General features: G+C 36.1%; 1 protein-coding gene across 2 annotated transcripts in view; it reads left to right on the forward strand.

Annotated features, from left to right (window-relative positions):
* The window catches only part of SMIM14 (small integral membrane protein 14), a 59,828-nt gene that overhangs the window by 14,552 nt on the left and 22,002 nt on the right, over positions 1-23,274 (forward strand). For both annotated transcript variants that reach the window (XR_011437631.1, XM_001497935.5), the window contains exon 2: positions 11,571-11,680. Coding sequence is in view for 1 of the 2 variants with exons in the window: in XM_001497935.5 (XP_001497985.1) it covers positions 11,606-11,680 (75 nt within the window). In the remaining variant the exon portion in view is untranslated. The remainder of the gene's footprint in view (positions 1-11,570; positions 11,681-23,274) is intronic.

Below are 23,274 nucleotides of genomic sequence, written 5' to 3' on the forward strand. Positions count from 1 at the left end.
CATAGTGGTTAAGTTTGTACACTCTTGTTCAGTGGCCCAGGGTTTGCTGGTTTGGATGGGCACAGACCTGCTCACTGCTCATGAAGCCATGCTGTGGTGGCATCCTGCATACAAGATGGAGGAGGATTGACACAGATATTAGCTCAGTGACAATCTTCCTCAAGCAAAAAGAGGAAGATTGGCAACATATGTTATCTCAGGGTGAAGCCTCTTGGTAGAATTATAAGGAGGGCAATCCCAAAAAGTTTCTGCAGGACAGTGGATGACTGTGGAATTAATAGTACATTACCCAATATTACTAATTTAAGGTAAATAAAATATCAGTAATAATCTCTTTTTATCATGTATAAGGACTTTCCTAGGGTCACCTGAAAGTAGTATTAGTCTGCTTTGTCTCCTCTGGGCTGTGATAGTTTTGTTTTTTTGAGGAAGATTAGCCCTGAGCTAACTACTGCCAATCCTCCTCTTTTTGCTGAGGAAGACTGGCCCTGAGCTAACATCCATGCCCATCTTCCTCCACTTTATATGTGGGACGCCTACCACAGTGTGGCTTTTTGCAAAGAGGTGCCATGTCCGCACCCAGGATCCAAACCGGCAAACCCTGGGCCACTGGGAAGTGGAACGTGCACACTTAACTGCTGTGCCACCGGGCCGGCCCCTGGGCTGTGATAGTTTTGTAGGCTTTCCTTGTTTTTGATATTCTTGACAGTTTTGAGGAGTATTGGTTGGGTATTATGCAGAATTACCCCCAATTTGAGTTTGATGATTTTTCTTATGATTAGACTTGGGGTTGTGGTTTTTGGGAGGAATACCACAGTGAAGTGCCTTTCTCATCACATCACGTCGAAGGGTACATGATATCAACATGACGTCACTAATGATGTTTACCTTGATCTTTTAGTTAAGGTGGTGGCTGCTAGGTTTCTATGCTGTAAAGTTACCTTCTCGTTCTATATTCCACCATTTAGAAGTGAGTCACCAAGTCCAGTCCACACTCAAGGTTGGGGGAGGGTTAAGTTTCACCTTGTAGAGGGGGATAAATCTACTAATACTATTTGGAATTCTGTAAGGAAGAATTGTCTCTTTCCTTCCTTCTACTTTCCCCCGCTCTGTTGGAGTATTTTAAAGCAATCCACAGATAACACACGTCATTGATAAACGACCTTTTTTTTTTTTTGAGGAGGAGGATTAGCCCTGAGCTAACATCTGCTGCCAGTCCTCCTCTGTTTGCTTCTGAGGAAGACTGGCCCTGAGCTAACATCCATGCCCATCTTCCTCTACTTTATACGTGGGACGCCTACCACAGCATGGCTTGCCAAGCGGTGCCATGTCCGTACCCGGGATCCAAACTGATGAACCCCAGGCCACCAAAGTGGAACATGCACACTTAACCACTGTGTCATCGGGCAGGCCCCAGAACATTTTTATAGTTCTTGATACATATTGCCAAATTACATTCCACAAGAGTTGTAACAGTTAGTTGTAGCTCTAGCAATGTATGACTAAACTTTCATTGTACTTTTTTGTGTTTTGTTTTTAGGTGAAAGTTCACATTTTAATTTGCATTTATTCGATGAGTTGGTTAAGGTGACCTTTTTTGTGTTTATTAATTAGCTATAGTGTCTCTTTGGGGAATTATCTTTTCCCTTGGGCTTTACCTATTTCAAAAATTTATTTAGATTCTTGGCTATTAACTTTTTTATCTCTTAGAGACGTAAGAGATTTATTTACCATTTAGTTTACTAGTCCTTAATTTTTTTTTGACAGTTTTTTTTTTGGAGGAAGATTAGCCCTGAGCTAACAACTGCTGCCAATCCTCCTCTTTATTATTATTTTTTTTTGATGAGGAAGAGTAGCCCTGAGCTAACATCCATACCCACCTTCCACTACTTTATATGTGAGATGCCTGCCACAGCATGGCTTGATAAGTGGTGTGTAGGTCCATGCCCAGTGTCCAAACCAGTGAACTCCACACCGCTGAAGCGGAGCGCTTGAACCTGCCCGCTACGCCACTGACTGGCCCCAATTTTTAATCACCTTTCAAGGTTTTGTCTTTTATTCAGATCTCATGACCGTATCATTCTTAGTCCTCTTGTATTCTTTTAAATTTTTTTCCTGCTTCCGTTACATTTAGCTACTGGTAGGAAATTTGCTAGCCATTGGTAAAGCAAGAAGTAAACAAGTAAGCCATTTTAGGAAAAAGTCATGTAATGGTAGTTCCATTCCAGACTAATGTGGAGAACTATTGTGGGTTAATCTAGCATATGATTGGATTATTTGCTTTAAAAATTCATGTGAGTCTCCCAAGCAGTTGTGTTAAGAGCCCTTTTAAAATATTTACTCTTTTGCAATGTATTACGAAAATAGCTAATGCATTTGAAAATTACTTTTATAATCTTGAAACCTATGTTGACATTTTGTTACATTTTGGGAATTTTTGTTACCCCTAGGTATTTGTAAAATACCTTCTTTTAAAAAAGGAATTTAGACTATAATAGCCTCTTAAAAGGATATATCCTGAATCAAATATTTTCTTGTGTAAGAGGAACCAAAATGAACTCTCACTCACACATACAAACCTATAAACAGTTTCCCCCCTAAATCTTTAATGGCTTAGAAGACATTTTTTTTTCCTTTATGTGAATCCTTAACCCCTATGGCAACAAAAAATAGCTCCAAAATAAAAGAGCTGAAGTAAAATTGTCCAAAGAAGATGCAGGGTTTGTCATTACCCTTCAGTTCCTCCAGCATGTCCCTAGAAGAAATCAATGTGTTAGTTAAAACAAAGAAAATTAAAATACTCTCCAAATAATATTTCATATTACCATTGGATGTTATTTTCAATTGCTGTCTTGGGATGTTAAATCTATTTTTCTGTGGTTTGCAGCTTTATTAACTCTTTAGCTAATAGTCTGAGAAGATAGATAAACATTTAAGTAGAAAAATATGTGAAAATAGACCCTTATTAATCTGGCTCTGGAGCCACCAGAAGAAGAGAAGCAAATAACCCATAAAAAACTCTCAGTCTTACTATGATATAACAGTGGATTAATACTCAATAATATATAGAGCTTCTAAAATCAGTAAGACAAAAGGAGTTTGAAAAAGAAGAAATATAAATGCCAATAAACTTGAAAAGATGCTCAGCCTCGTTAGAATTAGACAATAACAATGAGGGGCCGGCCAGGTGGCACAGTAGTTAAGTGCACATGTTCCGCTTTGGTGGCCCAGGGTTCACCGGTTTGGATCCCGGTTGCGGACATGGCACCGCGTGGCAAAGCCATGCTGTGGTAGGTGTCCCACGTATAAAGTGGAGGAAGATGGGCACGGATGTTAGCTCAGGACCAGTCTTCCTCAGCAAAAAGAGGAGGATCGGCAGATGTTAGCTCAGGGCTAATCTTCTTCAAAAAAATAAAATTTAATAATAACATTAAAAACATTTTTTTAAAAAAAGAAAATAACAATGAGATGTATTTTGGGGGCCTGACTTCCTGGCAAACAAGCTTTTTAATTGAGTCTATTCATATATTTTTGTACTATTAATAATAATACTGTGTAATTACTATGCTATACAATTAGTAATATGTACTATGTGCTATTGATGGAATAAAAATTGGTAAAGACTTTTTGTGAATGCCCTTAGAACTAGAAATTTCATTTTTTTTGTACTCTGTTTACAAAAGTATGGGCACAAAGATGTTTCTTGCAACATTATATTAACAAAAAAGTTGGAAAGACCCTAAGTAATCTCTACCAAAGAACTGCTAAAATTGTGTTTTCATGTTTTGGAGTATTGTGTAGCCATTAAAAAGAATGGAGCTTTATATGTTGAAAGTCTCCAAGGCTTTTTCTGTTACAAAAAAGCAAGTTACAGAACATGTATATGATCTCATAAAACCATCAAAATGATATATGTGTATATATATTTTTAAGGGTGTAAATAGATATAAAAAGACCTGGAAGTATTACCACCAGACTGTTAACTGTTGTACCTCTGGGGAAAGGAAGGCGAATTGTGGGGAGAGAAATGAGAAAGCTGACATTTTCTATTTTAGTACTTCTGAGGATACCACTGATACCAAGTGATCTGATAAAAATATATAACACTGATAACTTTACTGTTTTACTGTTTGCTTCTAAGAGTGTTTGGCCTAATTAAGAAGCACTTCTAAGAAGTTTATTTCCCAAGGAAGGAATCCTATATATAAGATTATAGTTCCATGGCATAGTTCTAGGAAACACAATGTAGTGAAACTACAATACCTGCTTTAAACCTTTTCTAAATTTATAAATAGGCAATTAAATTTGACTCCCCAAATGTGAAGTAAGGTAAATTAAACCCACCCAGTATGAGCTGGAATGTTTGAGGTTCTAACAGCAAATCATAAATTGGTTAACAGCACTGGAAAATTCCGGCAGCACATATAGAAACAGTGACTCAACTGCTTATTACAGCCGGACTCGACCAGGAAAGGTTTGTCAGTTGTAGTGGAAGGAGGAAATGACCCGGATCTGAGACATGAGCAATTGCATTTGCCCTCCCAACAAACAGAGTGCATTATTTCACTGGTTTTCTGTGCTAAGAGTTGTTTAGGAGTGGATGGTTTGAGAGCTTTACATGCTTGCACTTGTGTTCTTTATGATGCATAAAAAGTCACCTGTAAACTGTTGCTTAATTTATGCCGAGTCATATTGCTATCACAAATCCTAGTTATAATAGGGAAATACTGATTTATAAATTAAATGCTTATGGAAAATTTCAAAATATAAAAAAGTAGAATTGTATAGGAACTTCCCAGTACCTATTATCCAACTGCAGTAATCATCCACTTGTGGCCAGTTTTATTTCATCTATTTTGTCTGTGCCTGTATTTACTTCCCTCTCTCCTCCCTTGGATTATTTTGAATTTGAGGTGTTTCAGTGCATATTTTCATGACTTAAGCCTTTTGTGACTACTTGCAGTAAGCTGATTGTCTTCAAGGGTCAAGCCCATGACTTTGGAATTATTTAGGAGTGTTCTCACGTTAGGGACATGTGTTGAGGAGGTGAACAACTCCTCTGAAACATGAAAGGCAAAAGCATTGTTTTAAGTTACTTTCTATCAAAGGCCTCTTCTAGGCTGATTTACCAGAATTTTGATGCAGTAACCCAGTCCTGTCTTGCCCAAGATAAAGCGGCTTCTTAATGTCTCTGGAGACCAAGGGATTTAAACGTGGGGTGGGGTTGGTTAAGGTTTTTGCCCTAATGCTTAGCTGCTGGTGTGCCTTGACATTTGTCCTGAGAGCCTAGCCAAGAAAGAACTATTTCCATTCTATTTACAAAAAAACAAGTAATTTTAAGATAGAAACTATTAACTGAAAACTGAGTAGTACTTAAAGCAGCTCAAGTTTAAATGGAGAAAGTTCCGTAAAAGCATAGCACTATTGAGGAATGTCCTATTTATAAATACGTTTTCTCATTTTCCTGAAGGCTAATTAAATGTGTACTGTAAAATTCTAGTTGATTTACATGCTCCTGGCATATATAGATACAGAGAAAATAAACCTTGTCAAACTTCAGTAAATATTTATTCATTGCTGTGCCCTAAGCAGTGAGGGAGGTGTTTGGAGACAGCATGATGATGACTAAGGTTCCTGCCCTCAAGAAGCTGTTTTTTTTTTGAGGGCGGGGGTGCTGGTAGTGGTGGAATCTAATTTTGTTAATCAGATAGATTAAAAAAAGACTTAAAAATAGCTGTTTTACAATTTTATGGGTGATAAACACAAGTCTCCTTTTCTTTATAAAAGTCAGTTTGCTAATACTTTCTTAGCATTTCCATGTTCAGAGGCTCCAGAACTGGCTAAGTATTGGGCATTTTAATATTTGAATTTCATTTTAAAAAATCTTAGTAAAACATCTTTTAATTTCAACCAACATTTTACTGGCCTCGAGAGGCAGAGATAGGGAGGAAACAAGGACCACTGTTTCTAAGTGGACACTTGCTTGTGTCCATACCAGCACAGTCTGAGCCCTTTCTTCCTTATGGACAATTTGAAAAGACAGTTGAGAAACAGGCATTCAGTGGTGAACTTGATCTACGTATAAGGGTAGATTATATTTACTTTCAGGGTTTTCTGTGTTGGATATATACAGTTGGTTCTGTAACATGAAGGCTAATCATTGTTTTTTTAAAAAAAGGTGTAGACAAAGTGGCCCCAGCCAAAACTGAAGCAGTCAGAGTTTGTATCTGGTATTTCCTACCCCTGGAGAGTTAGGCTCTCCAGCCTAGGCTGCCGGCAGCTCCACCTGCCCTTCCACTCCCCACCTCCTCTTAGCTCAGGCAAACAGATCTCGGAAGTTATTAGATGGGAAGTGGTTTGCCCTGACTGTTGCGCAACTTGATTTCACCTTAGTATATCTTGGATATTTCCCCAAGTAATCACATAGAAATCTGCCTCATTCTTTTCAACAGCCATATAGGATTTCATGTACTCATACTATCATTTATTTAGTCAGAACCACAGGATAAACACTTTGCATTACCATTTTTTTGCTCTCATAAACAACATTGCAGTGACTATCCTTATACAAAAATTTTGCATGCTTGTTTGGATATGAATATCCAAGTTAACTAGATAAATTAATTTTTACCAACCTTCTGATATGTGAAAGTGATATTTTGATTTGCATTTCTTCTATTTTGTATTTGCTTATTGGCTCTGTATTTTCCTGTGAACATGATCTTTGATCATTTTTCTGTTAGGTTGCCATTTTCATATTGATTTTTCAGAGTTCTCTGTAAATTAAAGAAATTAACCCTGATATGTGTTGCACGTGTTTTTTCAAGTTTGCTGTCTTTTTATTCTACGGTAGATTTTTGGTTTATAGAAATTTTTATTATTTTTGGCTGTCACAATTATTGATCTTTTCCTTTATAGTTTCTTGGATTTATGTTGTTCTACATGTATGCCAGTTGTCTTCTTATAGTTATACATTTGTGACTTTAAATTAAATTTTTTCTACATTTTAAAAGTCGTAATAAATGAGTATGTGTTCATTATAGGTAATATTTAAAAACTGGCAAAATGAAAGTCCCCAAAATTCTCTTCCTTAGAGCTAGCCACTTATTAAGTTTGATGTATATTCTTCTAGTCCTTTATGTGTGCATCATACTTCAATTTTTTAAACAATAATAGACATTTATCCTACCAATTATTAAATAGTCCATGGTACCTTTATCATATTCTAAATTCCAGCAAAATCATGGCTCAATTTGTGAATGTATTCTAACCCATTGCTCTAATTGACTATTTCTATGTGTGGCCTCATTTTAAAAAGTTAAATCACTCGTGCATCTAGAATTTGTTTTGGTGTAAGGAATGAGGGTAGGGAGCCAGCTGCCCCCAACATCATTTATGGAATAATTTGTCTTCTTCCCAGGATTTGATATGTCAACCTATGTATTTCTATACAGACGCCGTTGTCACTGACCTATTGAAGGAGCTTTGACTAGCCTCCCTATATCGACTCCAGTTTCCCTCCTATCGTTTTCCATAGTGCAGCCAAGGTGATCTTTTTAAACACACCAGCATAAAACCCTTTATGGGCTTCACATTGCTCTTTGGATGAAGACTTAATCTTGAACATGGTCTGGAAGACCCTGTGTGGCCTGGCTCCTCAACCTCTTTGGTCTCATTTCAGATTCCTCTTCTTGCTGTCTGGATTCCAGCAGTTCGTGGCTTGCTTTCAGTGTTTCCATCGTGGCATACTCTTAATCACTACAGAGTCTTTACACTGCTTTTCCCTTTATGTCTAAAATGCCCTCTAGCCCCCATTCCCACACCTTCTACTTCCACCTTGCCCTATTGTTTTCTAGTGCATCCTTCTACTTTCAACTCAGAATTAACTTCTTGAGTAAAATCTTCCCGGACTCCCTAGATATATTTAGAACCTGTATGTGTTCTCTAGGCACTATTTATATATATATATTTTAAATAACAGCTTTATTGAGATATAATTAACACATTATGTAATGCACCATTTGAGGTGTACAATTTTTTTTAATTTTATTGAGGTCATATTGGTTTATAACTGTGTAATTTCAAGTCTACTTTATTATGTATCAGTTTCTGTATAGACTGCATCGTGCTCACCCCTAATAGTCTAGTTTTTATCCATTACCCCATATATGTGCTCCTTTACCCCTTTCGCCCTTCCCCACATCCCTTTCCCCTCTGGTAACTACTAATCTCTTCTCCTTATCCATGTATGTGTTTATCTTCCACATATGAGTGAAATAATAGGGTGTTTGTCTTTCTCTGTCTGGCTTATTTTACTTAACATGATACCCTCAAAGTCCTTCCATGTTGTTGCAAATGGTACAATTTTGTCTTTTTTTATGGCTGAGTAGTATTCCATTGTATGTATATACTACATCTTCTTCATCCATTCATCTGCCCAGCTGATGGGCTGTTGGGTTGCTCTGTGTCTTAGATGTTGTGAATAATGCTGCGATGGACATAGGGATGCATAAACCTCTTTGAATTGTTGATTTCATGTTCTTTGGATAAATACCCAATAGTGGGATAGCTGGATCATATGGTATATCAATTTATTTTTTTTTTAATTTTACTGAGGTCATAATAGTTTAGAACATTGTGAAATTTTAGTTGTACATTATTATTTGTCAGTCACCATGTAAATATGCCCCTTTACCCTTTATGCCCACCCCCTGGTCCGCTTCCCCTCTGGTAACCACTAATCTATTCTCTTTGTCCATGTGTTAGTTTATCTTCCACATATGAGTGAAATCATGCAGTATTTGTCTTTCTCTGTTTGACTGACTTTGCTTAACATAATACCCTCAAGGTCCATCTATGTTGTTGTGAATGGGACGATTTTATCTTTTTTATGGCTGAGTAGTATTCCATTATGTGTGTGTGTGTGTGTGTGTGTGTGTATGTATACACATACAGCACTATTTTTAATTTTTTGAGAAATCTCCATACTGTTTTCCATAGTGGCTGCACCAGTTTGCGTTCCCACTGGCAGTGTATGAGGGTTCCCTTCTCTCCATATCCTCTCCAACATTTGTTGGTCTTTGTCCTGATGGGTGTAAAGTGATATCTCATTGTAGTTTTGATTTGTATTTCCTTAATAATTAGTGATACTGAACATCTTTTTATGTGCCTGTTGGCCATCTGTATATCTTTGAAAAAATCATATATCATATGAATGTATATCATATCCTCTGCCCATTTTTTGATTGGGTTGTTGGATTTTTTGTTGTTGAGTTGTATGAGTTCTTTATGTATTTTGGAGATTAACCCTTTGTTGGATATATGATTAATGTAATGGTTTTTAGTATATTCGTGGAGTTGTGTGACTATCACCATAATCAATTTTAGAACATTTTCTTTAGGAGTCACTCCTCATTTCTCCCCAAGCCCACCAGTCCTGGACCACCAGAGTGATTTTTTTTCGTTGTGGTGGTAAGATATATATATATATATATATAACATAAATTTTGCTATTTTAACCATTTTTAAGTGTATAATTCAGTGGCATTAATTACATTCACAGTGTTGAGCAACTATTACCATTATCTATTTCCAAAACTTTTTTATAACCCCAGTCAGAAACTCTCTGCTCATTAAGCGATAACTCCTCATTTTCCTCTCCCCAGCAACCACCATTCTACTTTCTGTCTTTATGAATTTGCTTATTCTAGATATTTCATATAAGTGGAATCATACAATATTTGTCCTTTTGTGTCTGATATTTCGCTTAGCTTATGTTTTCAAGGTTCATCTATGTATCAGAACTTCATTCCTTTTTATGGCTAGATAGTATTCTATCGTATGTATATACCACATTTTGTTTATCCATTCATCAGTTGACGGACACATGGGTTTCCACCTTTTGGTTATTGTAAACAATGCTGTTATGAATGTTTGGGATACTAATATCTGTTTGAGTCCCTGTTTTCAAATCTTTAGGGTATATACCTAGGGGTGGAATTGCTGGGTCATTGATAATTCTATGGTTAACTTTTTGAGGAACCATCAAACTGTTTTCCAGAGAGGCTACACCGTTTTACATTCCCACCAGCAATATAGGAGGGTTCTAATTTCTCCACATCACTTATTTCCCTTTTTTTGATTATAGTCATTCTAATAGGTGTGACGTAATATTGTGGTTTTGATTTGTATTTCCCTAATGATTAATGACATTGAGCATTTTTCATATGCATATGGCCATTTGTAGGTCTTTGGAAAAATGTCTATTCAAGTTTTTGTCCATTTTTAAATTGAGTTTTTGTTATTGAGTTAGAGGGGTTCTTTGTATATTCTGGATATTAAACCCTTATCAGACATATAATTTGCAAATGTTTTCTCTTATTCTGTGGGTTGTCTTTTCAGTCTTTTGGTCCATTTGTCTTTTATAGCATTTACAAGTTTGTATTTATAATTTTAAAAATATTTAGATTAATATCTGTCTCCACCATTAGACTGTGAACACTGTTAGCGTAAGAACATATCAGTTTCTGCTCACTTTTATATTTCTAATGCCTAGCATAGGTGCTAAATATTTTTTGAATGAATGAACTAAGTTCCTTTAATTTAATTTATGATTTGTTCCATTGATCTGTCTGTTCCATCTTAAATATCAATAGTACTTTATCTTGGTCTCTCACTTGTTACTCTCATTTTTCAAAATCTTCCTAGCTATTTTCTGGCTATTGTCATGTTAATTCCTCCTCTGCCCTCATAAACCTTGGTATCATTTTAGATAACTCATTTTTTTTCTTTCGGAAGGCTTTCTTGGTAAAATAAAGGCTACAAAATTGTCTTAGTCAGCTTGGACTGCTGTAGCAAAATAACGTAGACTGGGTGGCTTAAACAACAAACATTTATTTTTCACAGTTCTGGAGTCTGGGGGTCCATGATCAAGGTGCTGCCAGATTCAGTGTCTGGTGAGGGCCCTCTTCTTGGTTTGTAGACAGACACCTCCTTGAGGTATCTTCACACGGTGGCCTTCTTGATGTATCTTCAGATGGTGGGGAGAGAGAGATCATCTCTCTCAGGCCTCTTCTTTAAGGATACTAATCCCATTCACAAGAGCTCCACTCTCATGACCTAATTACCTCCCAAAGGCCCTGTCTCCAAATACCATCACACTGGGGATTAAGGCTTTAACATATGAATTTTAGGGGGGGGACACAAACATTCAGTCCATAGCAGTACTAGAGCTAACAAAGTTAAAGAATTCAGTCAATAAGCAGAGTAGGGCTCTAGCATCATCAGCTTCACAGGTGGGGCCAGTATGGAGCTTCTGAAGACATTCGCATTTGTAGGAAATCAGTTTGATGGAAGAATGGGTAGCCAATCATTTGTATAGATTCATAATTTATATGATAAATTCATAATCATATGATTAGTCATAAATTCATAGTATAGGTCATTAATAAATATCAACTATACTTAGTTTAAGAGAACTATTATAAATCTATACAATAGATGAATTTTTCATAGCTCAGGAGAAAGAATAACTGAATAGTTGTCTTATAATATTTTTTCCTTCCTCCTAGATTTAAACAGTCAAGTTAAATCAAGCTGGGTAATCATGGCAGAAGGTGGATTCGATCCCTGTGAATGTGTTTGCTCTCATGAACATGCGATGAGAAGGCTGATCAATCTGGTGAGATGAACAGGACGTCCTATTCAGGACTGAACTGTACCCCTTCTCTCCTGTTTTTGTGAGGATGTTGGTTGTTGGAAGATTTTCATATGATGGTCACTGAAAATTATTTTATAATGGAAATTCCAGTGGTTAGTCATAAGGGTTAAAATGCTTGCCAACAATCCTTTTATTGGAGATAAAAAGAGATTGCTGTCTTTAATTGTGGTAAATGTGTGTTAGTGAAATTCACCATCTTGGGTGGGTAACACACATTTGTGTACAGCCTTTCCTGTTCTAAATTAATGCATATAGTCTTCACTATATGGAGCTTGTTTACCAAAAAAACTGCTATGAAGTCACAGTTTCTGTTATGATATGGTTCTAATCCTACTCTAACAAATGATGTAACAATAGAAATCTCTATATAAAGCATTTCCAAATCCAAATCAATTACTGGACAGAAGCAGGCAGGTTTCTGAACAACAGGCTTTGTATAGTCTCATTGAGTTGATGGTAGTAAGATTTGAATTCTAGGGTTTATAAGACTTTCCTAGTCCAAAAGCTTAAATACATGGCTGTCTCTGTATTATACTTTATACTTTCTATGTACAAAAGGAGAAATTTGACCATTGTTGACAATAAAGTATATTATTATTATGTTATACATTATAACAACATTTTGTTGTTTTAGAATACTCTTATACAGGGGTATATTATCATAGGCCACTTAATAAAGGCAGGTACAAACATTTGCTCAAATATTTGAGTTGTTGATAGTTAATAAGCAGATTTTGTACAGACTCAGTATCTGCATTTAGTGATCTGAAGTGTGTTTCTTGTTGAATGATACTCCTTTTAGAATCAGTATATACTAGGACTTAATGATCCTTAAGAATGCCATAGAGGGAAAGCAATAAACTAAGAACTTATAAATTAAATCAGACTCTTGTGGATATAGAAATATAATGTCATCTCTGATAACTTGATGTAAAAATAGATGAGTCTGAGGAGAGAGTATTTAAAAAATATTTTCTCCTGTTTATGAAGTTAAAGAGCTGATAGTTTTTATGTCTAAATTCAATCAAACATAAGGCAAAAATTTTTTCAAATTACTGTGATATTAGGAACAAAAAATAGACTTATAATTTAACTGTGGTAAGTTTTCTTAGGAGACGAATTTTTAATAAGGTCTACATACTAGTTCTTTTTATTTCTTAGAATGGTATTTTTTGTTTTTAACATAGTAGCATCGTGCTTTTTTCTATTAGTTCTGCTCCTTTTGAGAGATGGCTAAAACTAAGTCCTACTTTTTCTGATCCCCTGTACATTTCTATTCTCTTTAGTAGATTGTCTGTAAAAGCTAATGTTTAGCTTTAAAAAAAAAAAAATGGGTACATTAATTCATGCTTGATGGGACATTGTTTATAGCAATCCTGGTTTGAAGTACTTTGTAATTATGTTAAAGTAGATTTTAGATTTTACACATCCTTTAAAAATCCACAATTTTGAGTCTATCCTGGATATTTTCACACAATATAAATATTAGTGATGGGTGATCTGCTCGTGTATAACATGCTGATAGCAGTATTGAAGATTCCAGAAGGGAGGAGAGACTCATTAAGGAAACTTGCTGATTAGGTTTGATGGACATTTGTTTGAATCGAATTGTGCTTTATAATTTTCATTTCATGCCTATTTCTTCTTTTATTTAAATTCAGAATCAACTGGCATTTTGGGGCCATATCTACTTTCTTGATATTTAAGTACTTTTTAAACATTTTTTCTGAAGAAGTATCTTTGGAAATAGAATCTCTAAATTCAGAAATTCAAATATTTATGTATAATACTGTTTACTGTAACATTATAGTAGTGAAAGGCTATAAACAACCTAATTGCTTACCAGTAGGGCAGTGGTTATATCATGGCACATTCATGTGATGGAATCTTTATTACAGATGCTTAAAATAATTCTGTCTTTGAAGAGTATTTAATAACACAAGGGGAATGTATGTATTATATAAAGTGAAAAAAGCAGGGTATAAAAATAACATTTAATGTATGGTCTTGCTTTATGTACACACACACATAGATCATAGATATGTGTGTGTAGGTAAAAAGACTAGAAGAGAATATACCAAAATGTTAACAGTAGTTGTCTCTGGGTTGTAGAGTATGGGGTGAAACTTCTCTTTTATAGTTTCCTGTATTTTCTGTGATAATATATTTTATAATCAGAAAAAGATTATTTAACAAAAACTGTAAATTTTTTTATTTAAATGTCACCAGTAGTCTTTTATAATATACTAGGCTTTTCTACCTCTTATGCATTTATTATCTTCTACTCTTATACTTCAGAGGACCTTTTTTCTTAGTACCTATTGTCTTATTACTCTGTGAAAGTCTAACTCCCCAGCCGATATCTTAAAAGCAATTTATCTGAGGGTATAATTTTTCTGTATTAGTTGTAACTACCAGAATTTAGATGTCTGTGTGCTCAGGAAACTCTTAGATGTAATAATATTGTGTTATAGTATGATGACAGAGCAGAGATTTATTCTCATTTTTCTAAAAATGGACATTTAATTCATCCTTGTAATAGAGTAGCATCTTAGTAATTTCAAGTACTAATTTGGAATTTTTGTTATTTTTGACCTCATGTAATAAAATTGGGTTTTCTTGTGGGTTGGAGTATTATCAATTCCTGAGGATTTGAAGTGCTAATAGCAAGTAAAAACCTGGTGCAACTTGAGGGTTTTAATGATTATTTATGATTAACACAGTTGTATGCTGGGCTGCAGTTTAGTTTTGCCTATTCCCTGGAAATAGATGGGCTTTGCAAAGGGATATATTCAACTTAGGAGAAGTTAAGATTTTACCATTAGTTCCTTTCCATTTTAATAAAGTTCTGTTCATTCACAACTTAAAACTACTTGTTTTTCTGATTCAGTCATGATATCAGTTAAGGTTCTTCATTATAAGTAATAGAAGTTCTGGCTGATTTCATCAGGAAAGGACATATTAAAAGGATATTATGTGGCTCACATTAGAGAACCTGGCATAGAAAATGAATAGGACCAAAGGGAGGTTAAGTGCCAAAATGAGAGGCAAAGTCATGCCGCCAAGCTAGTCCTGCTAACATGCTGCTGCTCCTGAATTCCAGACTTGTATCTATCCAGCTGTCAATGCAACATCTCCACTTGGATAGACATCTTACACTTGATGGTGTGTAACCAAACTTCTTTTCTTGCCCCCAAGCTTATACTTCTCTGTCTTCTCTATTCACTCCATCATTCTGGTTGCTCAGGCAATAACTTTTGGGTCCTCTTTTCCTCTGTTCTTTCAACCCCATAGCTAATACAGAAACAAGTCCTTTGGCTCAGCCTTAAAAATTTATCCAGGATCCAGCCATTTTTCACACCTCCAGTGCAACATCCTGATCTAATCTATCATCATCTCTTGCCCGGATTATTGAAATTAGCCTCCTTATGAGTCTCCTTGCTTCTGCCCTCTTGCTGTGCCCTACTCTCTTCAAGTTTAGTCTAACTACAGTAGCTGAAGTGATCCATTTCTGATAAGTCAGATAATGTTCCTCCTTGCCTCAAAATCCTACAGTAACTCCCCATGACACTGAGTGAAAAAAACTAAATTTACATGGCCTTACATGACCTGTGCCTCTCCACCCCACGCTTCCCCTTTCGCTTTGTTCTAACAATTCTAGCTGCCTTGCTGTTCTTGGAAAATACAGGTCGCATATGAAAGATCAAGAGTCTAAAGACTTTTAGACTTTTCAACAGCAAAACTGGAAGACATCAGCACAATGACTTTAAATTCTGAAGGGAAATTATTACCAATCCAGCATTCTATATCCAACCAAATTATCAAGTAGGAGAGGGTCTTCAAAAATTTTATCTCATGTGCTCTTTCTTAGATAGTTACTAGAGGATGAACTCTTATTCACCAAAATGAAGGCGTAAATCAAGAAAGAAAATTAAGATTTGTAGTGTAGAAAGCAGGAGAGAGGCAAAAGTAACTTCCAGGATACTGATAAAGGAACCTCCCAGGGTGATAGCTGTGCACTAGGACCGTAGGACAACAGGTTTAGTTGGGAGGGCATCACACAGCTCTAGAAGAGACTTTGTCAGAAGATGAATCAGTAGAATACTTGGTGAGTCTAGACAGCTTGTGATCTAGATAACTGAGAAAAGTTGTCAAAAGTTACAGAAAACCAGGTAAATGGGAGAAAAAAGACTTTTACTAACTTTAAGGAAACACAGAAAATAGTACTGAAAAGAAAAAGTAATTATAGTTTACTACATGGCTCAACTGTGAAGAGCATGTACATAGTCATAATAATGTTAAAATTGACTATTGAGGGGCTGGCCCTGTGGCCGAGTGGTTAAGTTCGCGCGCTCTGCTGCAGGCGGCCCAGTGTTTCGTTGGTTCGAATCCTGGGCGCGGACATGGCACTGCTCATCAAACCACGCTGAGGCAGCGTCCCACATGCCACAACTAGAAGGACCCACAACGAAGAATATACAACTATGTACCGGGGGGCTTTGGGGAGAAAAAGGAAAAATAAAATCTTAAAAAAAAAACTGACTATTGAACTAAATGAATTTATGGTATAACTGTTACTAGGAGATGGGAAGAGTGTGTATGTGCGGTGGGGTCAGGAAAAGAAAGAGAACCAGGTCTTCATATTCTATACTGGTGAATCAATGGATAATGCTTAAAACTGAAAAGTCAAGAAGTAGCAATAATACATGTTTATATATAAATACATGGAGGTAAATACTAAAATTATCAGCTAAATGTTGAAAGTAGTTGCCTCTGTGGAGGGGAAAATAGGTAGGAAGGGGTGAGGAACTTCTTTTTTTTGAACAAACTTGTAGAACTGTTTAACTCTAAACTGTGTACATGAATAACTCATAAAAATTAAAACAACATAACAAAAAGTAAAAACCTAAGTTAGCGAGTACAAAGAGGAAGTGTGAGTCCGTTGGATAGCTGGATATATTGTGCATCTTTTCCATCTGTGGAATATAAGGTACTGGCTGAGGCCTTTGCTACCAGACTAAAACCAGGATTACTGCTTTCTAAGAAAAATGAAAGCTATTCATGGGGAGGGCTTCTAGTTGGGTGTTAAGGACCAAGAGAGAAGCTGAGGTAACCGCAGACCTTTAGAGTGGATGTAAAATAGGAAGGAAAAGGAAGAATGCCTGGTCCAGGAATGAAATGTACCATAAGCCTTAGAATGAAGCCTTCCCTACTTGAGCATTAAGAGGTTCTCTAGCCTGCCTGCATGCTTCCTTGATAAGGGAAGCTGTTTGTATATCTTCGCTGCTCACCAACCTAGTCTTTCACTAATAAATATGAACAGAAAAACAAGCAAAGCAATGGAAGAAAATAAGTGGACCATGATATGGTCGGGCACAGCTACATTAGAAGACAAGATGTAATAGTTATGAGTGTTATGGCTGTAAATGCAGACTCATGCAAGTATGTTATACTGGTCTTAAATAGCACCAGCAACATGATTTTCTGAAATGGTGAACAATTCTTGGTAAAGTTATAAACAAAACTAAGTATAATTTTCCCTTGATTTAAGTGCTAATGTCCAGTTAAATTCCTTGATAATTCAGTGTCAAGTCAAACCATCCAAAGAATACTTTGTGTTTTTCTTTGAAATGAACTTCGATTATAGGCTCAGGTTTTTCACTTATATGAATGTGTGACGGGGCATTTGAAAGTCATGTGGGATGCAAGCCAATAACAATCACCAAAGATCTGCCTCTCAGATAGCCAGGGTGCCCTAGTACTGACTCATTTGAGAACCTTTGAATGGGAGGAAAATCAGAGCTAAGAAAAAAAAAGGAACCAGAATGAACTTATGAAGGCAGGCAAGAAGAAAGAAGAGAAAGAGAGTTAATAGAAAGCATAAAGTAAAATGTTCTGTGTGAGTGGGTTATAGTCCCCTGTTAGAGGAGAGAGACTGGGGTTTTTAAATGCTGTTTACAAGAGAGACAGACACTGAAAACAAAGTATCATAGATAAGTGATAAAGGACTATGAAAAGCTGTCCCAAAATAATGTGATACTCTAGATCTCAGACAAAATATAATTCAAAGCCAAAACAATTAAATGGAACACGGGAATAATATTGACAAAAGATAGAATCCTTCAAAAAGATATGGACCTTTATGTCCTGAACAACAGAGAATGCAAAAACTATTTAGCAATACAAGAAGAAACATATTTTAGAAGTATGTGAGAAATGCTAATGAAAGCCACAGAGAAGTTTTTGCAGGTTAGAGTGTGTGTGGGTCAGTATGATATGTTTGTAAATGCGTGGAAGAGGTTCCAAGGGATCTACCTCAGACTCATAACAGTGTTACACTGAGGAGAGTTTGAAGGGAGTCTAGGCACTATTTTAAGCTCATAGAAAGCCTCAGATGGAGATTTTCCTTTTACATTCATCAGAATGTAAAAAAATATATAAAAATAGAAAAAGCTTGTATGTCTCTTAAGGCTTAATGGACAAAATCAGCAATTCAGACTCCTCTTTACTACTGCCTCATCACTGATTATGTAAGTTTTGACTGCTTAACTGCTAAGCTATACTAGTACAAAGAATATAAATCTGATTTTCATTCATTTTATTGTCTATCTGCAATATGGACTTTAAAGCAAATGACTATTTCTGTATTACTATAGGCGTGTTTTAAGTGATTCATTATAGACAGTGTTTAAGTTCAAAGTTGATAAGACTGCAGTACAAAGAATGCCCATTTTGGGGTGCTCATGACAAAGCTTTGCTTACTCTCTTGGCCTGTCTCCTTCCTATGATTTAATTACATTGTTGAGTTACACAGGGGTTAGCCAGTTCTTAAGGCAGTTGTATTTTGCCTGGTGCATGTGTGTTTCCATTTGTCTCAGGAATGTTCACAAAAATGGAGTCCCAAAATGTTCAGTGTTCAAAAAATACAGTTATCTCACATTACATACATTTTTCTGTCTTAGTCTAATACTATAATTAGAGTTTTCATGTTGTACTTGTTAAACACTGGCTAATAGACTCAAAGAGGTAGATAAAAATATACAGTGAGTCTCTCTCAAAGTCAGATCTCTTTTTCATGTTACATATAATACTGTGTTTTATTACTTGATTTAATATGGAAATATGCTCAGTGATAAATATGGAGTTTTAGTGATATGGTAGAATACTACTACATATGTAGAAAGATGCCAACATAAAACCGTAAGCTAATTATAAATTGTTCTTTTAAGTTGTCTAGTATTATTTTTGTGTGTGTGGGCCCCCCTCCAAGGGTAATATTCTTTAAAAAAAAAAAAGGTATTTCCTTATAACCACTATATCTAATTTTTTTTTAATCACTCATATTTCCTTATAGCCATAAAACAGCCTAGAGGGTCTTTCCATTCCCATTGGAGCCATTTGCAGAATTCTTCTGGTTTCACCCTCTTCTGCTCCTTGCCGCTTTCTTCTCCTCCTGTTCTCCTTGACTGGCTGTCTCTTGGTATATAGTTTCTCCTATTAATGATAGGAGTTCCAGAAAGAGAGAACAGCTAGATTTAGAAATGTGAACTTGGATTATGCTCTGTGTTTTTCCTCTTCTCTGTTGTAACCTAAGATTTGGAATGCAGATAATCCCCTTTTTGTTTGTTTGTTGAACTTTGTATTTCAGCTCTAATCTAAACAATGTTACTGGAACTTCTACATCTTTAATTTACTTACGTTTGTTTCTATATTAAAATACTGTAAGCATGTGTTCTGGGAAATCCTTGGTCAGATTCCTTTTTATAGGCCTGAAGGCCCTGTACATTATGACTAACATCTACTGAGTTAAGTCACGTTAAGACTGATGGCAAGAAAAATACGTGTGCCTGAAAAGTTTCTTGAGAGACCGCTCTACCCAGAAAATATATCTATTACTAGTATCTTTTCCTCTTTATTTATTTTAAAATTTTTCTAAAATATTTAATTATTAATATAAATAATATATGAATATGTTCTTTTGAAAAGATAAGCAATACATTAAAGGTAAGACTAAACTCCTCACTTCTGTCTGGCTTATTCCTGACTTGCCTACATGAATTTGGTGTGCATCTTCCCAGATCTTTCTAACAAATATATATTTAGATACTATGGTGTATATATATTTTTCCCCCAATTTACTAATAATATTTAGCATTTTCCTTATGCTGCAAAGACTTTTTAATCATATGATTAACTCTTGGGTTTTATTTTAGTCAATCAAAGAAAGTTTAGTGGACTTTCTTCTTTCAAATTTTAATACTTTTTATCAGTAACATACAGGCACTTGAAGGTGATCATCCTTCTGTAGTTAGTGGTCTAATTGATTTTACTAATTAGGAAGTGAGGTTGTGTTTTATTTAAAAGATAAAGTAACTATTGCCTGTCCTCATGGCGCAAAATTCAAGCAGTGCTAAGTGCAGAAAGGGAAGAGTAAAAGTCTCTCTCTGTTCCCCAACCTCTCATTGCCACTTTACTGAATATAAACTATTAACAGCTTTTTATCTTGTTCTAGTTATTATGGCTGCATAAGAAATTACCCCAAGACTTGGTGGCATAAACCAACCTTTTATTAAGCTGATAAACTGTGTGTCTGGAGCACAGAGGAGACGGCTTGTCTGCTGCTCAGTCTCGGTTCTTAGCTGGAAGCCTCAGAGGCTGGGTGCAGGAAGCATCTGGAGGCTCATTCCTCAGGGGCAGTTGATGCTGGTGGGTGGCTGAAACCCTACCCAGTACTGTCAGCCACAACACCTACATTTGGCCTTTTCGTGTGGCTGCTTGGCTTCCTGACAGTATGGTGGCTTGATTCCAAGGGTAAGCGTCCATCCCAAGAGAGGTTGGGGAGGGAGAGAATCAGGCAGCATACAACACTTCTGCTATACTTTTGGTTATAGCAGTCACAAGCCTGCTCAGGTTCAAGAAGGGGGGAAGTAAACTCCATCTCTCCTTTTTTTAAAAAATTGAGGTATAGGGGCTGGCCCTGTGGCCAAGTGGTTAAGTTTGGGCACTCTGCTTTGGCGGCCCAGGGTTTTGCCTGTTCGGATCCTGGGTGCGGACATGGCACCCCTCATCAGACCATGCTGAGGCAGCGTCCCACATAGCACAACCAGAGGCACTCACAACTAGAATATACAGCTATGTACTGGGGGGCCTTTGAGGAGAACAAGAAGGAAAAAAATAAAAAAAAAAAAAGATTGTCAACAGTTGTTAGCTCAGGTGCCAATCTTTAAAAAACAAAAAAAATTGAGGTATAATTGACAAATAACATAGTAGTTTCAAGCGTACAACATAATTATTTGATACTTGTATATATTGTGAAATGAACACCACAATAAATTTAGTTAACATCTGCCACCATACATAGTTACAAAAGAAATTTTTTTTTGTGATAAGGACTTTTAAGATCTACTCTCTTAGCAACTCTCATATATGCAATACAATGTTATTAACTGTAGTCACCTGCTATATATTACATCCCCATGACTAAATTATTTTATAACTGGAAGTTTGTATGTTTTGACCCCCTTCACCCATTTCGCCTCCCTCCTAGCCCCCACCTCTGGCAACCACCAATCTGTTCTCTGTACCTAGGAGCTTGGTTTGTTGTTGTTTTTGTTGTTTTAAATTCCACATATAAGTGAGATCACACAGTATTTGTCTTTCTCTGACTTATTTCACTTATCATAATACCTTCAGGGTCCATCCATGTTGTTGCAAATGACAAGATTTCATTCTTTTTTATGGCCGAACAGTATTGCATTGTATGTGTATACCAGATCTTCTTTATCCATTTATTCGTTGATGGATGCTTAGGTTATTTCTATATCTTGGCTGTTGAAAATAATGCTGCAATGAACATGAGGATGCATATATCTTTGCAAATTAGTGTTTTTGTTTTCTTCAGATAAATACCCAGAAGTGGAATTGCTGGATCATATGGTAGTTTTATTTTTAGTTTTTTGAGGAACCTCTATACTGTTGTCCGTAGTGGCTGCACAATGTACATTTTCACCAAGAGTGCACAAGGGTTCCCTTTTCTCCGTATCCTCACTGAAACTTATTTCTTGTCTTTTTGATGATAGCCATTCTAACAGGTGTGAGGTGATATCTCATGTGGTTTTGACTTGCATTTCCCTAATGATTAGTGATGTTGGACATCTTTTCATGTACCTGTTGTCCATCTGTGTCTTCTTTGGAAAAATGTCTATTCAGCTCCTCTGCCCATTTTTTAATTGGATTGTTTTTTCTTGCTATTGAGTTGTATTGAGTACTTTATATATTTTGATATTAACCCCTCATCAGATATATGATTTTCAAATATTTTCTCCCATTCTGTAGGTTGCCTTTTCATTTTTTTGATGGTTTCCTTTGCTGTGCAGAGCTTTTTAGTTTGATGTAGTCCCACTTGTTTTTTGTTGCCTTGCTTTTGAAGTCAGATCCAAAAACTCATCACCAAGGAGCTTACTGCCCATGTTTTCTTCTCAGAGTTTTATGGTTTTAGGTCTTACATTCAAGTCTTCTATCCATTTTGAGTTAATTTTGATTAATTAATTTTAATTTTAATTGACTTTATTTTTGAGTTAAGAGACTCCACCTCTTGATAGAGTTGGCAAGATTCTGGAAGAGCACATGTTACTGAAGATACTGCTGTGGCCGTTTTTAGAAAATACAGTCTGCCATATATATCTTTCTAGAAATTTGTTTTACATAGAAGGTATCATAGTATATGTACGTTTCTGCTACTTGTTTTTTTTCACTTCATATATCTTTTTATATTAGCAAATGTCTTAGTTCAGGTTTCTAAAACAATACTATAGCTTGAGTGGCTTATAATGCTATAGACTGAGTGGCTTACAGAAAAACAGAAATTTTTTTCCCACAGTTCTGGAGGCTGGAAGTCCAAGCTCAGGGTGGCAGCACGGTTAGGTTCTGGTGAGGGCCCTCTTCCCGGCTGCAGGTGGCCGTTTCCTCCTTGGATCCTCGCATAGTAGAGGAGGGCCAGAAAGCAAACTGGGCTCTCTTTTATGAGAGCAGTTATCCCACTTATGACCTAATCACCTCTGAAAGGCCCCACCTCTGACTGCCGTCACATTGGGGATTAGGATTTCGACATATGAATTTTGAGGGGACCCAAACATTCAGTCCAAAATAGCAAATCAAAGTCAGCCTCATTTTTAACAGTGTCTTATTATTGGAATTTTGTCTTTTCTTTTAATAACACAAGTATTATGTAAATATATAAGTTATGAACCTTTGAAATAATGTAGAAAAATAGAGCAGAATGTCAAAGTCCTCTTCCTGTTGTCACCCCTCCCCCATCTCACCTCATGACCACCATTGCTCACTTGGCCAGAGGTTGCATTAAGTTTGTGGACTTTCTAGTCACATATCTATGCATTTATATGCCTTTATATATAATCAAATAGACTGTACCATAAGGGTATAGCATATAAATTGTATGTCTCGTCAGTGGCCATAAATTGCGTGATGATTTTTAGTTCAACAAATTAAACTCAAATTCAGAAGGTATTTTGTAGGATTAGGGAAAGTATATATAT

Source organism: Equus caballus, chromosome 3, assembly GCF_041296265.1.
Source record: "Equus caballus isolate H_3958 breed thoroughbred chromosome 3, TB-T2T, whole genome shotgun sequence".
Taxonomy (NCBI): domain Eukaryota; kingdom Metazoa; phylum Chordata; class Mammalia; order Perissodactyla; family Equidae; genus Equus; species Equus caballus.